General features: G+C 39.9%; 1 protein-coding gene across 13 annotated transcripts in view; it reads right to left on the bottom strand.

Annotated features, from left to right (window-relative positions):
• The window catches only part of gramd1bb (GRAM domain containing 1Bb), a 153710-nt gene that overhangs the window by 41411 nt on the left and 94125 nt on the right, over nt 1-18174 (bottom strand). For 9 of the 13 annotated variants that reach the window (XM_051065538.1, XM_051065536.1, XM_051065546.1 and 6 more), the window contains 2 exons: nt 17237-17326; nt 14242-14268 (listed from right to left, as the gene is read on the bottom strand). In XM_051065538.1, coding sequence (XP_050921495.1) covers nt 14242-14268; nt 17237-17326 — 117 coding nt within the window. The other 4 variants (XM_051065548.1, XM_051065547.1, XM_051065541.1 and 1 more) reach the window with 3 other exon arrangements.

Raw genomic sequence — 18174 nt, 5'->3', positions numbered from 1 at the left:
TGGGGCAGGCAAGAGTTGACAAGAGGACAAACTCTCTGTCTATTGTTAGCCAGCATTGTCTCTCCTCACAGGCTACTGTGAATGCGGTGGAACTGCAGGGAGAGAAAAGTGAGGTGAGGAAAGGAGGCAAAGAAATGAAAGCACTGTAATCCCTTCCCAGGGTGAAGCAGTGAGTGATGTAGCCTGAGCTTCAGTCAAGCAAGAGGACGGTAAGTCATCTCACACAGAGTCCATCTGGTGCCCACCTAGTTATGGCTTGCTAATAATTTCATAAAACTATACCTGCAGCCATAGTGCACCTTAATAATGTTAGTATAAATCACATTAAATGTGACTGGGAACATGCAGGAAGGCCACTGAGTTAAGGCAGTAAGATGTATACCCTAGCTGATGATAATTTCACTCTGTAATGGACAAGCAGAGCATCTTCCTCTACTTATGTGACTGATGCATCAAGAAGCATGCATGGTTAATTTCCTGTCAACACTGCTTTGTAAAAAGACTGTATTAAATCAGCCATGGAGGGTCACTGTGACATTAGATTTCTTCTGCATCCCAAAATGTACTAGATCTGCACATGTACCCTTTTTGCCGTGGCTGTTCCTGTCATAAATAAGTAAGTAACTGAAAACTAGATATGTTATACCTAGATGCAGCTACATGCCATCACTTGAAGAATGTCTCTCATACTGGGACATCCACAAGCCTAGCTTCTGATGTATCCTGCATTTTTTCCTGCCTGCAGAGGAGAAGCAGTTAACAGGGTGGTGCTGAATGGACAGCTCCCCTAGAAAAGAGTCAGATTGTCAGTGAGTTGTTTCCTCTCACTGACGCCACCTGCTGACCAGACCACAGCTGAGCAATGCTATGGTAAAACTATTGTTATGATCAAAATAATACAAAGGGTGTTCCTATTGGCATCGGGCAAAAAGAAACTGTTTCACTCTTACTTATATGTAATATTATTTACTGACTACGTGCTAAGAAAAACAAGATTGTCATGGTGGCTTTGTTTTAAAGTTTGCTTGAAGAAAAGATGAAAAGAATAGATGTTCAAGACTCATATTTCATTGAGTAACTACTATGACTTGACAGACAACAGTCCTTATTATAAGTCAGTAAAACAGCAGTCATGTTATTTCTGCATCAACTTCTTTTTTAGCATTCCTTGAACCCTAATCTGGCCCAGAGATTTTTCATTTATTTCTGAGAATAGCACTGGCAGATAATCTGGATTAATCCCTCCACACTGCTTTGTGGGATTGGATGCTGTGGTGAGCCTGACTCTCCCATTCTGCCTGGTGGGCGTTCCTTGCTCTGTAACACATTGTGGATTACGCTTGCACTGTTTTCCCTCAACATGGATAACCCCCATAGATTGATCTCCACTATCTGATCAGAGAGGGAAACGGGCAATCATGTGACTGGCTTGCTGTTTGTTTATTGACGAGCTGACTGTTTTGGATAATCCAGAGGCCACAGTGGGGAGACAGAGAGCAGGAATGCATTCACAGGCTGCAAACAGACATATAGAGTGTGCACATGTGGTGCACAACAGAAGCAAAACATTTCACAAGAGGAGAAAGAAATCAATTTACTTGAATCTAACTTTCATTTAACTGACTGGATAAAGTAAGAATTGCAATTCGCCTACGGGGTGCACATGTTGTTTGATGTTTTGTGTGGATTAAAGACAGACAGCGTAGCAGTACAAGCTAACATGATTGATTAACAGAGTCACAGGCAACAGACAAGCCAGGAAAACAGGCAAACTTCATAAATGGAAGCAGTAGGAATAAGGCTAAACAGATGCAAACATGGGACAGCAATGCACAACAGAATCTGGCTCAGCAGCAGGCCTGTGTAAATTTAATATTAAGCAGAAAAGACACCAACTGCAGACATCCCATTCGTGGACAGGAGGAACAGACGCTACACAGGCAGCCAGTATTGACTAAAACATAAAAGGAGTGCGGGGAGGGAGAATAAAAGACAGAATGATGGCAGTGATGATGAATGGCAAAACATTTGATGATGTTTGCAAAAACTAACAACACTGCAAAAGACAGATATCATAATTAATATAAGGTCGACCCAAAAAAGTGAAATACAGATGGCCTGTGCGCCTGTCACGTGTGCCATGAATAAAAGAACAAAGTGCAGCATGTGCTGACATTAAAGCACTCATTTAAAAAAGCCTCCCATTTCCTGTTTCTGCTGCAGCAAGCAGGATGAAAATAGAGCGAGGTTTCTTTTTCAACAAACCTTCTAATGCACACATACCCATAATTACTAAACAAAGCAGAGCGAGAGGGAGGAGAAGAGAAGAAGAGAGAGGTGGTGTAAAATGGAGTTTGGGATTATCTCCATTAACCTAAACAATAGGTTTAGACTTGCAAGACAACAGACCTCCACTCAGGGAAGTAAAGTCAGTGAGGATTCCCACCTACACCTGAGGACTGTGCAGTAACAACCAGTTTCTTTCTGAAAAAGTAGTAGTTTCCAAATTCTGATTTAAATCTTGATTTTTCCCAAAAATGCTCAGAAAATCAGGCTGGAAAATGAAGACTGCCTCACACTGACATTTTAATAATTCCAAGCTTATTGAACTTGAGAATTTATCTAGTTAGTGTTTACACTATAGGGATAAACTGATGCACGATTTTCAGTTTCAATAAAGATTAATCTGAATTTAAATATCCCGTAATCGTTAATATCAGTCATGCTAAAACACATGCAAAGATTGCTTAAGAACTCTGGTAAGACACACTCTGTCTGCCACTGTTTTCATTTTTACAGATATGTATAGTGATGGACTATTTATGATATGTCGATATCTGCACTGATACTGACCCTATTCAGCAGATGTGGCCCATCCACCTATTTTAATCTTAATCACCATCATGATAAACATGCACATTTGTGGCCATTTACAGAGTGCTACTATCACAAAACTATAGAGCCCTGAAACTGACAAAATATAGTCATGTAAGACAAGTCAACATTTTAACTGAATACATCATCAACGAAAAATATTAAGTTTAATAATCAAATCAAAATGGGATCCACACCTTTCCTTTAACCTCCAATGAGCACTGTTGCACTGTTACACTAAGGATTCATTGACTAGCAGTGGCTGTGTGGCTTAAAGCTAGAGGGCAACTTTTAAGAGGCTGTTAGTGGAATGCAAGGTCTTTTAAAGGGATAATTAAAGGGGGAGGTATGAAAACTTTATTTGACACCAGGGATCATGACGGTTTTAGTGTCATTTATTAGAATGAAGGATGTTCTACACTAATAAGAACCCAGTCAGTATATTTGCCTTGGTGTTACTGGTACATGACAAATTCAGATTCATCAGAGGAAATTACCTCTTGGTCCATATTAATAAACCAATAATCAGCAAATCTCTGTTGGCTGACTGCAAAATGGCAGAGGAGGTCTTTGCGTATTTCAAACCTAAACCGGAGTTGTAGCTATTATGCTGTACATCAATGACTCATCACATCCATGACCCTGAGCTCCTCAAATATACACCCGCTCTGTTCAGAAAAATGATGTCATGACAAAGAAAGATCAGGTTATGCTGATCTGTCCAGATCTAGTCCACATCCAGTAGTGAACAGTATACAGTACATTTTAGATGCTCCTGTATCACTGCACTGCTGATACTGCTGCCTAGGGTCAAAAATGTCAAAGAGTTGTTGCAGAGGAGCTTTTAAATAGGATCACTGATATGTACAATTCAAAAAAATTCTTTTTTTTTTTTTTTTTTACTATTACAGTTCACAGTTCAAAACATAATAATAATTCATGATAAAAAAATATTTTAGTCATTGGGTATAGTTGTCAAAAAAATTCCAATGACACCTATTCCTCATTGTTCCTAAATACATAACTACACAATGCCAGCTTAGTCGTCACACAATTATGAAATCAGTCCACATGACCTCATCGTCAGTGAGCGTGAGATACTGTGGTGTGGAAGCCAACATGGTCAGATGCTGCTGTCGCTCAGGGGGTTGTTCACCGTCTGTAACACTTAAACACAAATCTCTGTGGGTGAAACAATAACCCCATCTGTGTCCTCGTGCTCTATCCCCAGAGAAACCTTTGTTTAACCTTTATTTAAACAGGGAAGTTGATTAAAAACACAGCAGTGGATGGTGCTGTCCAAAAGGTATCCATGTTAATTCTGTGTTAGTATTTTAACTTTTCTCCTCAGTGGTATTTCAGTGGCACTGACTTTGCTCTGAAGCCGAGACCTGAAGGTAGAGTGAGGAAAGCTATTTTTATATTAAAGGACTCTGGCTGTAGAGCAGTGATAGGAAAGGGGATTGGGTGGGGAGATATTGACTGACCCCTCCCAGACAAACCTTCCATCTAGTCAGTCAGGGCTGTTGCCACAGAGACGACCCTGCCATCATCGAAGCCTGGAGCGGTCCAGCCTGCTGCTTCAGGGCCACATGTGGACCTTGCCTGCTGTTTTCGGTCAGACATACAGATGCAGCTCGGGAAATACAATGCTTAGCACCACAGAAGCACACACACACACACACCACACACACACACACACACAGAGTTGTTTTTTTTTTTTTTTTTTTTTTTTTAACATTTGCTCACCCGTGGTTGCTATGCCATTACCACGCACAAGGCCTTCAAGGACGGCTCTTGAGTTATTTTGAACCTCACAAATGATCCACGTCACTCATGGTGACAAAGCAACAATCACCCAGCAAGGCCTCAGACTTTCAAACACCTCAACTTCACATCGACAAAATCTGCAAAGCTAATGTCATGAATCACAATGAGGACCCACTGTTTTTTCCACACCACCACATGTACACTGTGGATGAAAACCTGAAACCTTGGATTACATCAACAAGGTCAAATATTACGGAAGGAGGAGATTGTCCTCTAGTGTCCTCAGACAACAAACCTTAGCTCTGTAATTCCTTAGATGGTCCAACATGTACTATTCACATTTGTGATAATTACCAACCTAGCACTAACAAGACACACAAGCACACAGCTTTGGAACACTGCATCTAACCTGATCCTTAGTGCCTGACAGTCACAAGAGCATAACTGTGACTAAAATCCTGTGGGACTGACTGATTGATTGATTCCCTTCACTAGGATTTAGACTGGTACTTTGAACCTTTGAGCCTTTACCAGAGAGCCTTAGAGCCAAAGTGCCTTAATATTACAGATTCTTCATACGAGGTGAAGGCATCTCTCCATCCTCGAACGAGCACTACTAGTCAAGCGAATGTGAAAACATGATATGTCTAAATGACTGTGCTTCACATGTTGTTTATTTTATTAGCTGCCTTATTTCCATGATGCACCCTGTACATTTCAAAATCACATTTAGCCCCCCCAAAAAACTTAAATTTATGTGAATTACTAAATCACTAAACTAAATGAATGAATGATGTCAGTTTAAAAATGTAGAAACAGTATCCTTAGGCATTTCTGTCTGTTACTGTGATAACACATGATTAGTACAAAGTGCCGCAATTAGTTCATATGCTGTGAGCATCTAAAAAAATTATACATAAAAATTCTTGATATCCATTAAATTCAATTTGTGTAGTACTAGCAAATAACACAATAGTGTCTAGAAATGCAATCATATGAGACATTAAAATTGAATATTTGAGGCAGGATTCTGACAACTATAGGGTGGCACAGGTCAGGCTAGGAATCTACAGTATAATCTTTATAATTTTTTTTCACCTCACAACACAAATGAGAGTTTGACCAGTTTATCCACAATCTTATCCTTGCAGCAAAAAATGTACACACATGGGAGCCAAAATGACTGTTCTGCCATATAACCTGTGGTGGTCCTGCAGAGGACAATGCTGACAGTGTTTCAGTAAATGATGCTGCAGCACTTCTGTTCCTGGATCTCACACACAGTGAAATCTGAGGACCATAAGAAGTGAAGAGGCACTTGTGGGATTTATATGCAGTATGCCATACTGGAACAGCTCCCTCTTTTGGCCTGCCTGAGTACAACATTCTCAGATGTGATGAATCACTTGCAGGGCTTTTTCTTTTCCTTTTACAATGGACTTACTTGGGAGTATATGGGGAGTGTAAGCAGAGGATGAGGAATGGTATAATGTGTCAAAATCTATTATTTATCTTTGCTTTAATGACATGAAGCACATCTAAGCTGCCATATAATATCGCTGCTCGTGTGTGGTGTCTTTTGATGGATGAGTTATATCCTACCTTTGAGGTTTCCATATCAGTTTCTTCCACTTCTTTTGCTTGGCCTATCAGTGAAGGTAGAGAAGAGTAAATGAGGGGTTTTGGTAGAATCTCTTCTTTATCTTTATAAGTGACTGTCCTGATGACAGTTGATGCTTACTGAAATTCACTACCACTAATGCCTTTTGTGAAATCCCTAAACTAAAAAAACAAAAAAAGAAAAAACAAACAAAAATCATCATCATAATGGACTGAACTCTTTGTTCTAACCTATTATCTCTGGTCTTCACAAAAGGCTTTTATTTTGTCTTTCCTGTAGTTGACTCAGATTTCCTTTTTTTCACTGCACAGCGAGAGTACAGTTTGCCTTCAACAGGACCGAGAACCACACTTTCAGTCATCTTGATGTGGTTATTTGTTGAGCATTCCAGTTCAAGCCCTAACGTGGTTGTAAATATGTTCTGACGTGTAGTTTGTTTTATCCCAATCCAGACAATTAAACCAAACAATAATTGTGTCAGACAAACATTATAAACAATTGTGCATTTGTGTGTATAAGTATAAAGTAAAGCAATGGCTTATTGGGTTTGCAGAGCACAGTCCCTTCACTCCAGTTGCTGCTGCCGCCAGTGACTCAATACACAGCGCCCACATGTACCATGAATCACTGTGATCACAGGCCCTCAACCACTCCTCCATCTATTCAATCAATTCATTTTTGCTGTGGCACCTGATAATACATTTGCCTCTCCAGTCAGAGCAATTTCTTCCCACTCCTTTACCCCTGACTGAGCTTCCCAGCACTTACTGAGATGTTTCGTTTTGGCTGTGCAGCACCTTCTACAGATCTTATCCCTGTCAGAAAAGTAATCAAGTTTAATATTTTCTAACTGAGAAAAATTGATTAACTGAGGTATTTCCTGTTTAGCTAATGCCATTGCGTGCTGCTGCTTGACAGAGGCAAAATAAATGCACTGTGTCTTCATTATTCACAATGCGAAGCTGAATGTGAATGTGTAACACTGACCCCGGATGCTTTGCTCTATCGCAAACGTAGGATGCAGAGGAACAGAAAAAGCCCCTAAGTAAGAATAATCCACAGCCCCCTTTGGAGCAGCTAGAGGGGAAATCAATCATGTCTATGATGGAGGAAGGCAATTCAGAGGAGACAGATTACAGATTTCACCACTTGATTTATGACACCTGAAAACAGATGCCCCCATTAAAGATGGATATGTTTAAGAAGGGCAAGCTGGAACAGAATTTGACTGTTTGGAGTTTGATGTTAATTCTCCATAGCTCTGCAGAGCTAAACCCCTTGATGGACCTGCCTCAGCACGAACAATTGTGTTATTAATTTTTACATGACAGATGGAACCCCACCTACGACATATTTAAGGTTTATCCCTGTGGACATGCATCTGGAGGAGAGTGCTTTTTGCCGAGAAAAGAAAATACATTAAATGTTGGCCTGCTGGGGCGGAGATATAGACATTTAGCGTGATCAGCGGGATTGATCTGCTGATGAACATATGTGAATTAGACTATGAGTCACCAGAGGCCCTGTGATTAGTCAGCAGTGAAGGCCCTGCTGAATGCAGACACATGGCCCACTCAGATGAAAACAGTAGGATGTAGAGTGATGTGAAAAACTTGGATATACATTTTGGCTGGTTCAGGCCTCTATGGCTCAACAGGGCCGGTCTTCTCATCCTTACCCAAATACTGCAACTGCCTCAATTTACTATATTGAGTAGGACAATGGATTGTATGTACCGCAGCTTCATTGTCTCACAGGCCTAAAATTTCCAGTGAAAACCAATATGCTACTAATAGGTCAGTATATTATGTGGGCTTTTGGAAAACTGACAAATGGATGGGTATCAACTTCAACTGTGGACAAATACAGGCATACCTGTCCCTGAAAATGATCACTGAAAGACAACGATATGGGCTAGGTTTAGTTTTCCAACCACTAAATGGCATATGTGCATGGCATATCTCTTTGTGGAACTGTACAGTGAGGCAGATGTCCACCCAGCATGAAAACAAGACCTCTCACAAAAACCGCAAGTGGGTGTGCCAGTGACAGACACATTGTCTACAGACAGGGGCACTTAATGAATCACCTTCAGTGTGCAATGTCAACAGCTGGCCCAAAATACAGGCTGTGATATAACAGCCACTACACAGCTTCACATTAGTTCAAATCTCAATAGCTTCATATTTTATGTTTTTTTTTAGTTGGATAGAAATTGGACAGAGTAAAAGCTTCAAAGGAGCTTCTTGGAAACAATTTCAGTCAATTCCTCCAAGGAAACCTGATCTAATGACCACCACCTGAAGAAAGGATGGCTAATATAGAAAAACAATATCATCCTAATATGTTCTAGCAGAACATTTTTCTCCTCTGACACATTCAAATGATACAAGTTTGAACTGATCTCAGTTTTATTTTTGCTGCAACAGATAATTAATATTACCCCTGTATTGTACTTAAAATATCATTATTTTTACAATTATTTATTACCTTTACCATCACAGAGTCAAATCTGAATTTGTCTTTTACTATTTTCTTGTTGTAGCATCAGACAGAGACATTGCAGCACACTTAAGTAGGACCAGTCAGCATTTTGGGAGCATGGTAATATCAGTATAATCACATAGTGTTGTGTTGACCACCTCTCTTTTGCAGCTTTGTCCATGGCTCTGATGGTTAATATCACACTGTCAACACTCCTATAGTGCAGGAAGACAAATATTCAATAAAAACTAATAATCACTATTTGGTGAATTAATAGTGATAAAATATATATATACAAACCACATCTTACTGTATGAATGGCACAAGATGATTGTATCAGCATATAGAGGGTATGTCCCATTTTAAAGAATAAATTTAACAGAGTCTTTAGCCATCAATTGCCTTTTTCCATTTATGTAAATTAACTATTTTTTTTATTTTCTCATAATCAAAATAATGAATCAAAATGTGCTGAGTTACCAGCACCTCTTTCGATCCTTGATGACTATCATTCCTGATTCATTTCAGGACTAAAGAGATAGTTATGTGAGGGTGACACAGTAATACCTGCCACGAGTATTTATCACAGAGAGCTAACCTAAAGCAGTCCCAGGACTGCCCTGTATCCCTGTCGACAGGGACAGTAAATCTAACCAAATTGCCCTTAATGGACCTGGGGAGCAGAGATCACTGTGGAGATTTAGGAGGCCCAGAAACCAGCTGGAAAATCCCTTCTACATGAATGTGTATCTGTGTGTGTGTGTGTGTGTGTGTGTGTGGGTGGGTGAGGTCTATTACAGAAATACTGACACTTAATTAATTTATTCTGTCACTCTCCTGCATTCATCAGGTTAAGGTAAATGCATATGCAGTATATTAATAATTCCGATACATTCTCCTCTTTGAATGAATTACTAAAAAAAACAAAAAGTTATTTTAAGTAGACCGAGATAAATACAAGCCCCGCCCTATGAGCAAAAATATGGAATATTTAATGCAGTATATGTCGCATGCAGCATATGAATTGAATATAAATGTATCAAAGAGCTAAAAATGCATGTTTACATAGTTTTAAACTGTAAAAGATTTGTATAAATGCTAAATTCTTAAAGCAACTTAAGGAAAAAAATAATGTAATTGACATTTAAAAGCCTGCTGTGGACAGAGAGAGGGAGCAAGCAGATAAATTTTCTCAGCAAAGGTCACACAGAAGAGGGTACAGCTGCAGAACAATACCAGGGTCATCTAGGTCATTAGATGTGCTCAGTGGATGCTACATTAACATTCAATTCCTTAGATAATCATCAGATGATTACCAGAAAGCTTGTAGTCAAGTATGTAATGAATTATAGCAGGACACATTTTAGTAGTAAATGTGAAAATAATCAGGATGGGGATCATTGAATAACATGCCTGTAATTAAATCTTTGGAACTTAGCCTGTATCCTCCCCTGTTTCAAATATAAATGCAGGTTTTCATGCACCTTCCTCTGTACACACATTAGCTAATTTGTTGTTTGACCAAACTCAAGATTGAGGGACTAAAGAAATGTACTGCAGGCAAAAGAAAAGTAACAGAAATCAGACCTGACCTTATGTTTGTGCATGGTGAACAGGCAGACACCATCCTGGCCTCTCTCCTGGCTCTCATGGCCTCTCTTCAATCACTGTCCCGCTGTTTTCGTTGTCAGATTGTCACTTGTCCAGCATGGTTTGTCATCATCGCCAAGCCTCATAAAATCCCCCTTGTCCTCCTCTCTCACACAGCAAGTCCAAAAATCAGTAAGAGGGAAAAAAACATGTCACCAGCTCAGATACTGAAAGTTGCATAGAGAGGTGATGCAGACAACAGTTGTTAATCTATGATGCCTGTTCAGAAGCCACAGGATGTCCAGACGGACTAGATGCCACTATACTCATACAAATATATCTAAACCATTCTTCTCCTCCTCGCCCACAATTTCTCACAGCTATTGTCAAACCACCATCTTTCCTTCCTGCATTTTAAAAACACAGTGTTCAGTTCAGTTTTCTATCCAAGAGGTTGGCAGCCTCGCTTCCTATCGTATCACCTCACATCTGCTTCGCTGAGCCATGCATGAGCAGTTGTACGAGGGAGGATGGGTCAAGGATGAGAGCACTCTGATTGGCTGGCTGGCCATGGTGTGTGTGTGGGAAGGTCCCTTTGGTAGGCTCCCTGAGAACGACTATGCTCGATAAGGGTGGTCCTTCACCTCCTTTCCTGCTCTCCCTGCTTTATCAGCTTCCCTTCCCCTTGCTCTGCTCTCCTTTCCTTTCTCCATCTCTCCTCCTCCCCTCATTTCCCTGTCTGCGCTACAAACTGCAGGCAGGCAGCTGCAGTTCTCGACCAAAGCATCGCAGCGCCTTTGTGAGGAGCCACATTAGTGACACGGTGGCTGCACACACACAAATGCACCCATGAATATGGGGAAGGGATGGCAGCTACGTCATGAGTCATTGCGTCTTGCAGACTTAACTACCCTAGTGAAGTCCATGACCCAATTTCACCGAACAACACACTCACATCATTGTCATCATCATCATAGCCGTTTGCTTGTACGGATAATATGTTGTGTGAGGCTGGAACCGGACTGGTGTGTTAACCACAGAAATCAAAAGAGAAGATTGCGCTGAGAAATCAGATATCACTGACAAATCTAGAATAAGATTAGATAGAAAACAATGATGCTGCATATGAAACCATGTAAGGCTAATGAAGGAAAAATAAATAATCTAGATGAAGAAACTAGCACAAACGCAAATAACCAATATATATTTGAACTAATGTAGGAAGTGTCTGTATTTGGGACTAACTGACTTGTCCTTTCCTTGTGTGAAAGTCGTCTGGAACAAGAAACTGGGAACTCGTCTGTTTTTGAGTATCATTTACTCAATATGTTGGATCCATGCTTTTCTGAGGCTCCTGTACAAAGTAAAGAGTAAGATCAGATTATGCTGACCTCCATCACTGGAAGCTAATGTCTCAAACCACAGAAGATGATCGATAACCCAGCAACTGAGAAGGTGCAAGAGCAATGCTGATATTCAAGTAAAGACAGAAAAGACAGGAAGTACGATGCCGGACTGTTCAGGAGAATCTCAGCAGCAGGACTACTGTGTTATAACAGCCATTATCAAGACAAAATCTGTTACTGTCACATCAGTCAGCCTTTCTGCCTTGCAGACACACTGACAGCAACTGACTCAAACTCCTCTTTAAAACATGCCAAGTACAACGTTTCCAAATGCATTTGCATCCTGCCCACTTCATCCAGCCAAAGGCTTTTTGCATGCATTATTTACAGTTGCTTTATAAAAAACTATGTATTGATCTTGTGAAGTTTTTGTGACTCAAGAAGGAAATACCTGCAGTGGGGTTACAAAGGATACAGGAACAAAACAAGAGACGCACTTGGGTAGAGGCAAGACAGGGATGATTTAATGTTCTTTTACTTGAAGTTACTGTATAATACATATCTTAAACATCCTTACATACCTCAAAATAAAACCTCTGCTTGGCCACTGTATCAACAACTTTGATTTTCTAAAATATTAATAATATTTTTTTGTGTTGCTTGGTTTGTTTTAGTGGTTGACTGCATGAGGCATACTGCTAATTTCAATGAAAAAATCTGAACAAATGTGGCTAGATTTTTTTGATAGTTATTCAGCCTTCCCAAAAAAGCAGATCCTCATTCTGACTGCTTTATAATGGTTTTATGGGTGGCTAATGAAGCTAAAATTTTACAAAAACCCAAAAAGTTACAGCCCTATTGGTCTCGTTTGTCCCAACCAAGGCAACATGTATGAAACTCTATTTCATATATGGAGAAGCTGCTTTCTTCCTTTAAGAAGTACTGTAAGAAAATTCCCTTTACAGTCAGACTGTTTTCTCTGTTCTTTCAGAGTGCTCTGTGGCCTCAAGCGTGAACTCTACAAACTTTCTCATTTAGTAAGGTCAGCGAGGTGTAAGAGCAGCTTAATCTTTAATTTAATAATGCATTCCTGCATTAGCATTCATAAATTATCCTTGGCACGTAAATGGTTTCAACACTTCCAGCACACAAAAACAAAAAGCAACATCACATGGTCTAATGGCTGACTTTCTGTCAGATGTGACACACTATTTCAAACTGAAATTAACAATTAGTTATTACATCTTGTTATAGACTTTGAAACAATGGGTGGCCTCACCTGGATAAGTGAAAACATTGGACACTCAATAAAACCATGTCTTGGTTGTGTGTTGGAGTACAGAGACTCCTAGTGGTTCAAACTTTGTTCGACCTGCTCCTCACTCAACTTGCATGACTAACCACTCAGTGCATACCAAACCAGACACACACATACCAGAGTGTGCACACAAAAATACACCAGAATAACAGTGTCTCACTCAGCTGAGAAAATGTGCCAGACAAACACCACTTCTCCTGACCGATCACTGCGCACACACACACACGCCTGCCAGAAAACAAGAGCCTTCCTGGTTATGACTTCATAGCAAGTTGTGAATATCACTTTTCACAGCTACAATTAAATAATGCACAATAGAAAGTGCTGAGTTACCATCACACATCAGTTGGGAAAATACTACTATGCCACTCGTGTACATAGAAAATAAAAACATGCAAACTCACATGCACTAAACGTAGATATCATTAACTAACCCTTATTAAAATAAAGCAGTGATGGATCCCTTATTTATTTCTATTATAAATTACAGTACAATATACTGTGCCAGTCATACAGGGAAGATGTAAATTAAGACAACTTTCAGTTAGAGTTAAAACTAAACACAATTTAGATGTGAATTAAGCAACATTGAATTAAACCTTGCATCAGGAAGGTGTCCTAAATTATGTCCTAAAATTACAGAAGTTATTCTCCACCAGGAGCGCATGAAGCACCAGCTATTCATTAAATTCCCTGTTCCAAAAAAATTTCTCATGTGGTGCACCACAGACTAAAAACATCATTACCTATCACTCACCTTTTCAGCTTGTGCCTTGAACCCCCTTGCTTCAGGACTGGCACAGCGTCTCTTGTGACAGCAAAGCCTTCACACCCTGAAGGATAAAGTGTCTGGGCCCACAGTGTGTGTCCACAGTGCTGACCTGCCACCAGCTGGTTAGCTAAAAGACTAAAAGCTCCACAATCGTGTCCAACTCACAAAGCCCCTGTTTGTGTCTGATGTTGATGTTGTCCAATAAAAGCAAACAATGGCATTCCATGGCTTGCAACTGTATTCACTGCTGGCCTCTCCAAATGTAAAGCGCATTCAGACACCTTGGTTTGGCGGACAAAGCCGCGAATCTGTGTCACGTGCGGGTGGGCGGGCCTGGGGTCGGTGGGGTGACAGCAAGCCCAGTCCCGCTGTATCTCTGCTCCATATAAGCCCACCAATGTACGATGCTGATCACTCTTCTATAGGTAAAAGAAGCGTGTGTGTAGTAATCAGAAAGCAGACTTACCTGATTTTGTCCGCTGCACTGTCAGACCTGCACACAGAGAGAGAGGACAGAGAATTTCATTCATTCAGTCATTCAGCACCCATTTCCATTGATTTATGTTTTGTTTAAATTCAATCGATAAAACTTTAAAATCCCAATTTGCCACTTATAAGTAGTATATAAATTAGTAACAAATGGATTATAAGAACTTCAACTCCTCATTTATAACTCCTCCTATGAATCACCTATTACAGGCATTTAAATAGTTAAAGTATGCTTGATAACATTATATAACATAGCTTCAATTATATATTCAATACAAACAATTTCAAATTCACCTGTGAATAATTTGTACGTGTCGAATTATATATCATTGTCTATGAATAAAGTTATGATATACTGTGTTTATTGATTAATTAATTAAAACTGTTCATGATCTAGTTACAGATACTTAATACGATTTAGAATTACACATTACATACATTAGTAAACAATTGAAAATGTCCTTATATCTGCTTAGAAATACACTGTAGTGTTTTATACAGTAACGTTATGCTTGCTAATATACTTAGTGAATGGAGGGTTACAGGAAGGTGTCACATGCCTTTAACAGGCAATTTCACTATCCTTATATAATTATATACTCTATGCTATAAATTGACCCAGTGATGGCATGTCTGTCAGTGTGTAACCCTGATTCACAACTCACAATCATGTGCTGCGTCATCTTCACCGATGAGTCATATTACACTGACTTAGCAAAGTCACATTGTGATATTACATAACACCATCTGCAGTTATAGCGGAGGATGCAAATAAAATAAAATGGCAGCAAATTAGCAAACTTGTCCGTATTTCATCATCCAAATTCTCTCCCTGAACCACCGCGGATGCCCAGATAATCTGGCAGAGGCAGTTAAAAAGAGAAAAAACACAGCTAGTGGCACATATTACCGACAGCCTGCTGTCACTTCCCCTGAAAATGCAGCTGCACACAGCACACTGAGCAAACTGTAGCTCACAAGGCAAACAGACAGATGCAGTGAGAGCATGACAAGACTGACGGACATGGAGACGGCGAAGAGACAGGTGGAGTTTTGGGAGATGCAGCAGTGCATCCTCCAGGCAGAAATGCAGCTGTTTTTACCTGCAGAGGAGACATGACATTCCGTGCCCTCTAAAGCCGGCTACAGAACGCTGCTCTCCCTGCAGCTGCTGCAGATGCCCCTCACTAGCTATCACCAGCACAGCAAAGAAAGGAGCAGCGAGAAATCCCATAGGTTTGACAGGTACTGTTCCTAATTCGAATGAGTGGAGACACTGAGCGAGAAGAGTGCGCGGGAGGGAGAGCCAGAGAAAGGAACACAGAGAAGAGTGCAGGACAGAGACAATGAGTAGAGGTGTAGCGAACGACACCCTGAGCTGAAGGCAAAGACAGCAAGTACAAGGCTAGAGAAAGAGTATCCCAGCACATTTTCTGTTTCAGAATTTTCTATCATCAGAACCTTCCAGCATCATATTTTTCGATAAATTTGATTTACTATTAACTTCAACAACAGCTTCTTCTCTGTGCAGGGAACAACTCTGTGCAGGAATAATCACTGGAGTGGATTCTATTTTTAGATACAGAACATAATGGTTTGCAGATGCTGAAAAAAGCTGATTTTGCAGTAAAACAAGAAACCTTGACTTTGGTTATGTGATAAAACCTTAACTGCCCCTAGTACTTCTGCAGACCTATAAATTATCAGTTTGAATACCTTTGCCAACAGCTGAAATGTCTTTAATTTGGCAGAGATTTTGTTCAATAATCTGTTTAAATCTTTGATGACTGAATCTAACACCTAGATTTTTTTTTCCAATCATTCCATTGCATTTATGTTCTGGTGGTAAAATCTGACATTAGTAAGTACCATCTCACTGGAAATCAAACACAAATAACTGACAATAAACATAGACAACGATGGAGACTGTGTCCTTTCTTTCTTTCTACTTTTTGTTCCTTCCTCTGCAGAACTCTGACAATTAGGCTACAGTAAAGACAAGAAGACACACACCTGCGTCAGTGCAGTATTTTCAGTGATTTGCTATTCATACTGTGTTTAATAATAGTATTCCAGGCCAAAAAGACAGTAAGACGTAAAAGGCTCAGTAATGCAGGTACTTCTACTTTCCTGTTACATCCTTCTCCTATAATCTCCTGGAAGGCAAGAAATTGCTCACTGATTTTCCTCCTGGCTGCACTACTTTACTTCAGGTATAAAGTATGAAACCAGACGCGCGCGCGCACACACACACACGCACACACACCTACACATGAGGTTCAGTAACTGATTTAATGTCCAGGTCTGTCACTGGTGCTCCTCTGACAACTGCAGCATATCCCAGGTGATAAAGAACTAATGATACTGCCTGTCTCTCAACTCAAACTGAGCTATGGAGAAGCATAGACACTAATCATTGCAGGGGTAGTTACATGTGGCCACTTTTAGATGACTATTAAATAGGCAGATACCTGGAAAAAGCACAGGTTTGAATATGCCCAAGCGTTAAATCTATCACAGAACGTGTCCTTCCCATGGCAAATATCGTTAGCTGACTGAAGGATTGAATTTGTATTTTAACAGAGGAAGAGGAGAAGAAAAAAAGAGTCTTAATTAAAACCCACAATAAAATGGGTCATGCAGTACAGCAATGCTATTGTCTGACCAAGACCACCATGGGCAGCATTATGGAGTGGAAGTGCCCTCTAGTGGACAATACATGCAAGATAGGAACAGATGTGACACAACTATGGAATACATTGACATTTTAGGTTGATTATTCTTCCCAGTAGCATGAATGTACATGCGACCTGGAACAATAGATACTGAATATAAATAAAACACACATATATCTTTCCTGGATTCATTTAAGTAACATGTTTCATTAAGTTAAACTTTTGTTTGGAATGGGTTGCAAGCAAAACATTTGGTAAATCCCCTCAAAGAATGAGGTCCATGCACACATCGCTCACCTCTCCTCTCGGATTAATGGAGTCAGGAAGCGAGTGCTGTCATCTTCATGGCTGCTCTGCTGGCTACTTTGCTGACTGCTCTGCTGACTGCTGCATGGGGCATAGGAGAGAGTCATTATTGTGTGGTTCTACTAAAGTGCAATATGAATGTGATGGTATACTGTATGTAAATTTTTTTGTGTTATGTAAGAAAAGCATGATTGTGGACTTTTGCATAAACTACTCATTTTCCTAAGTTTAAATTTTCCAAATTTCCAAAACATGAAGAAAATAAAGTATAAATTAAATAAACCTTATTATATAAACTCTACACTTCATCTTTGACATTTAATTTATTTTCAGCTGTTTTGCACTATAGTATCTGGGGCACTGCAGGACAAAACACCAGTTTCTGTCATAAATCTGTTGCTGCCAAACATCAGCTGTCCAAGCTCCTATGAATTTAGCATTGAGTAAGTGCAGCAAATGTATAATAATACTACATATACATACAGCACCTTCATCAGTTTGGATAGTGGTAGTGGTAGTCCTTTACATGCATAAATCAACTGGTAACACTAGAGGGGGCTATATGACATGGGCTATGCAAAAGATAAGGCTTCTGATACCAATTAAAGGGGGTTACAGATATCAAAATGAATATATACAGAGAGAATCTTTGAGGCATAAAAATGCATGATTGGTTTAACACCCAGAAATCTGCTGAAGACATTTCTGACCGTCCAACTATCAAAAATAATGCAGTGGCTCAAGTTTAGATATTTGTTTTCTAGTTATGTTCTCAATTAATTGCAGTGTTGAAGTTGCACGTACTGAATTACGTCAGAGAGGCACAGCTGTTTTCTTCCTCTCTCTCTCCCCCTTTCTTTTTTTGCTTTCACAATGGATGATTTCCCTATTTTAAGATTCTACTTCCCGTCCATACTTTGACATTTAAG

The sequence above is a fragment of the Lates calcarifer genome, linkage group LG21, assembly GCF_001640805.2.
Source record: "Lates calcarifer isolate ASB-BC8 linkage group LG21, TLL_Latcal_v3, whole genome shotgun sequence".
NCBI lineage: Eukaryota > Metazoa > Chordata > Actinopteri > Centropomidae > Lates > Lates calcarifer.
The sequence above is the reverse complement of the archived record's forward strand: the minus strand, read 5'-3'. Positions and strand labels throughout refer to the sequence as shown.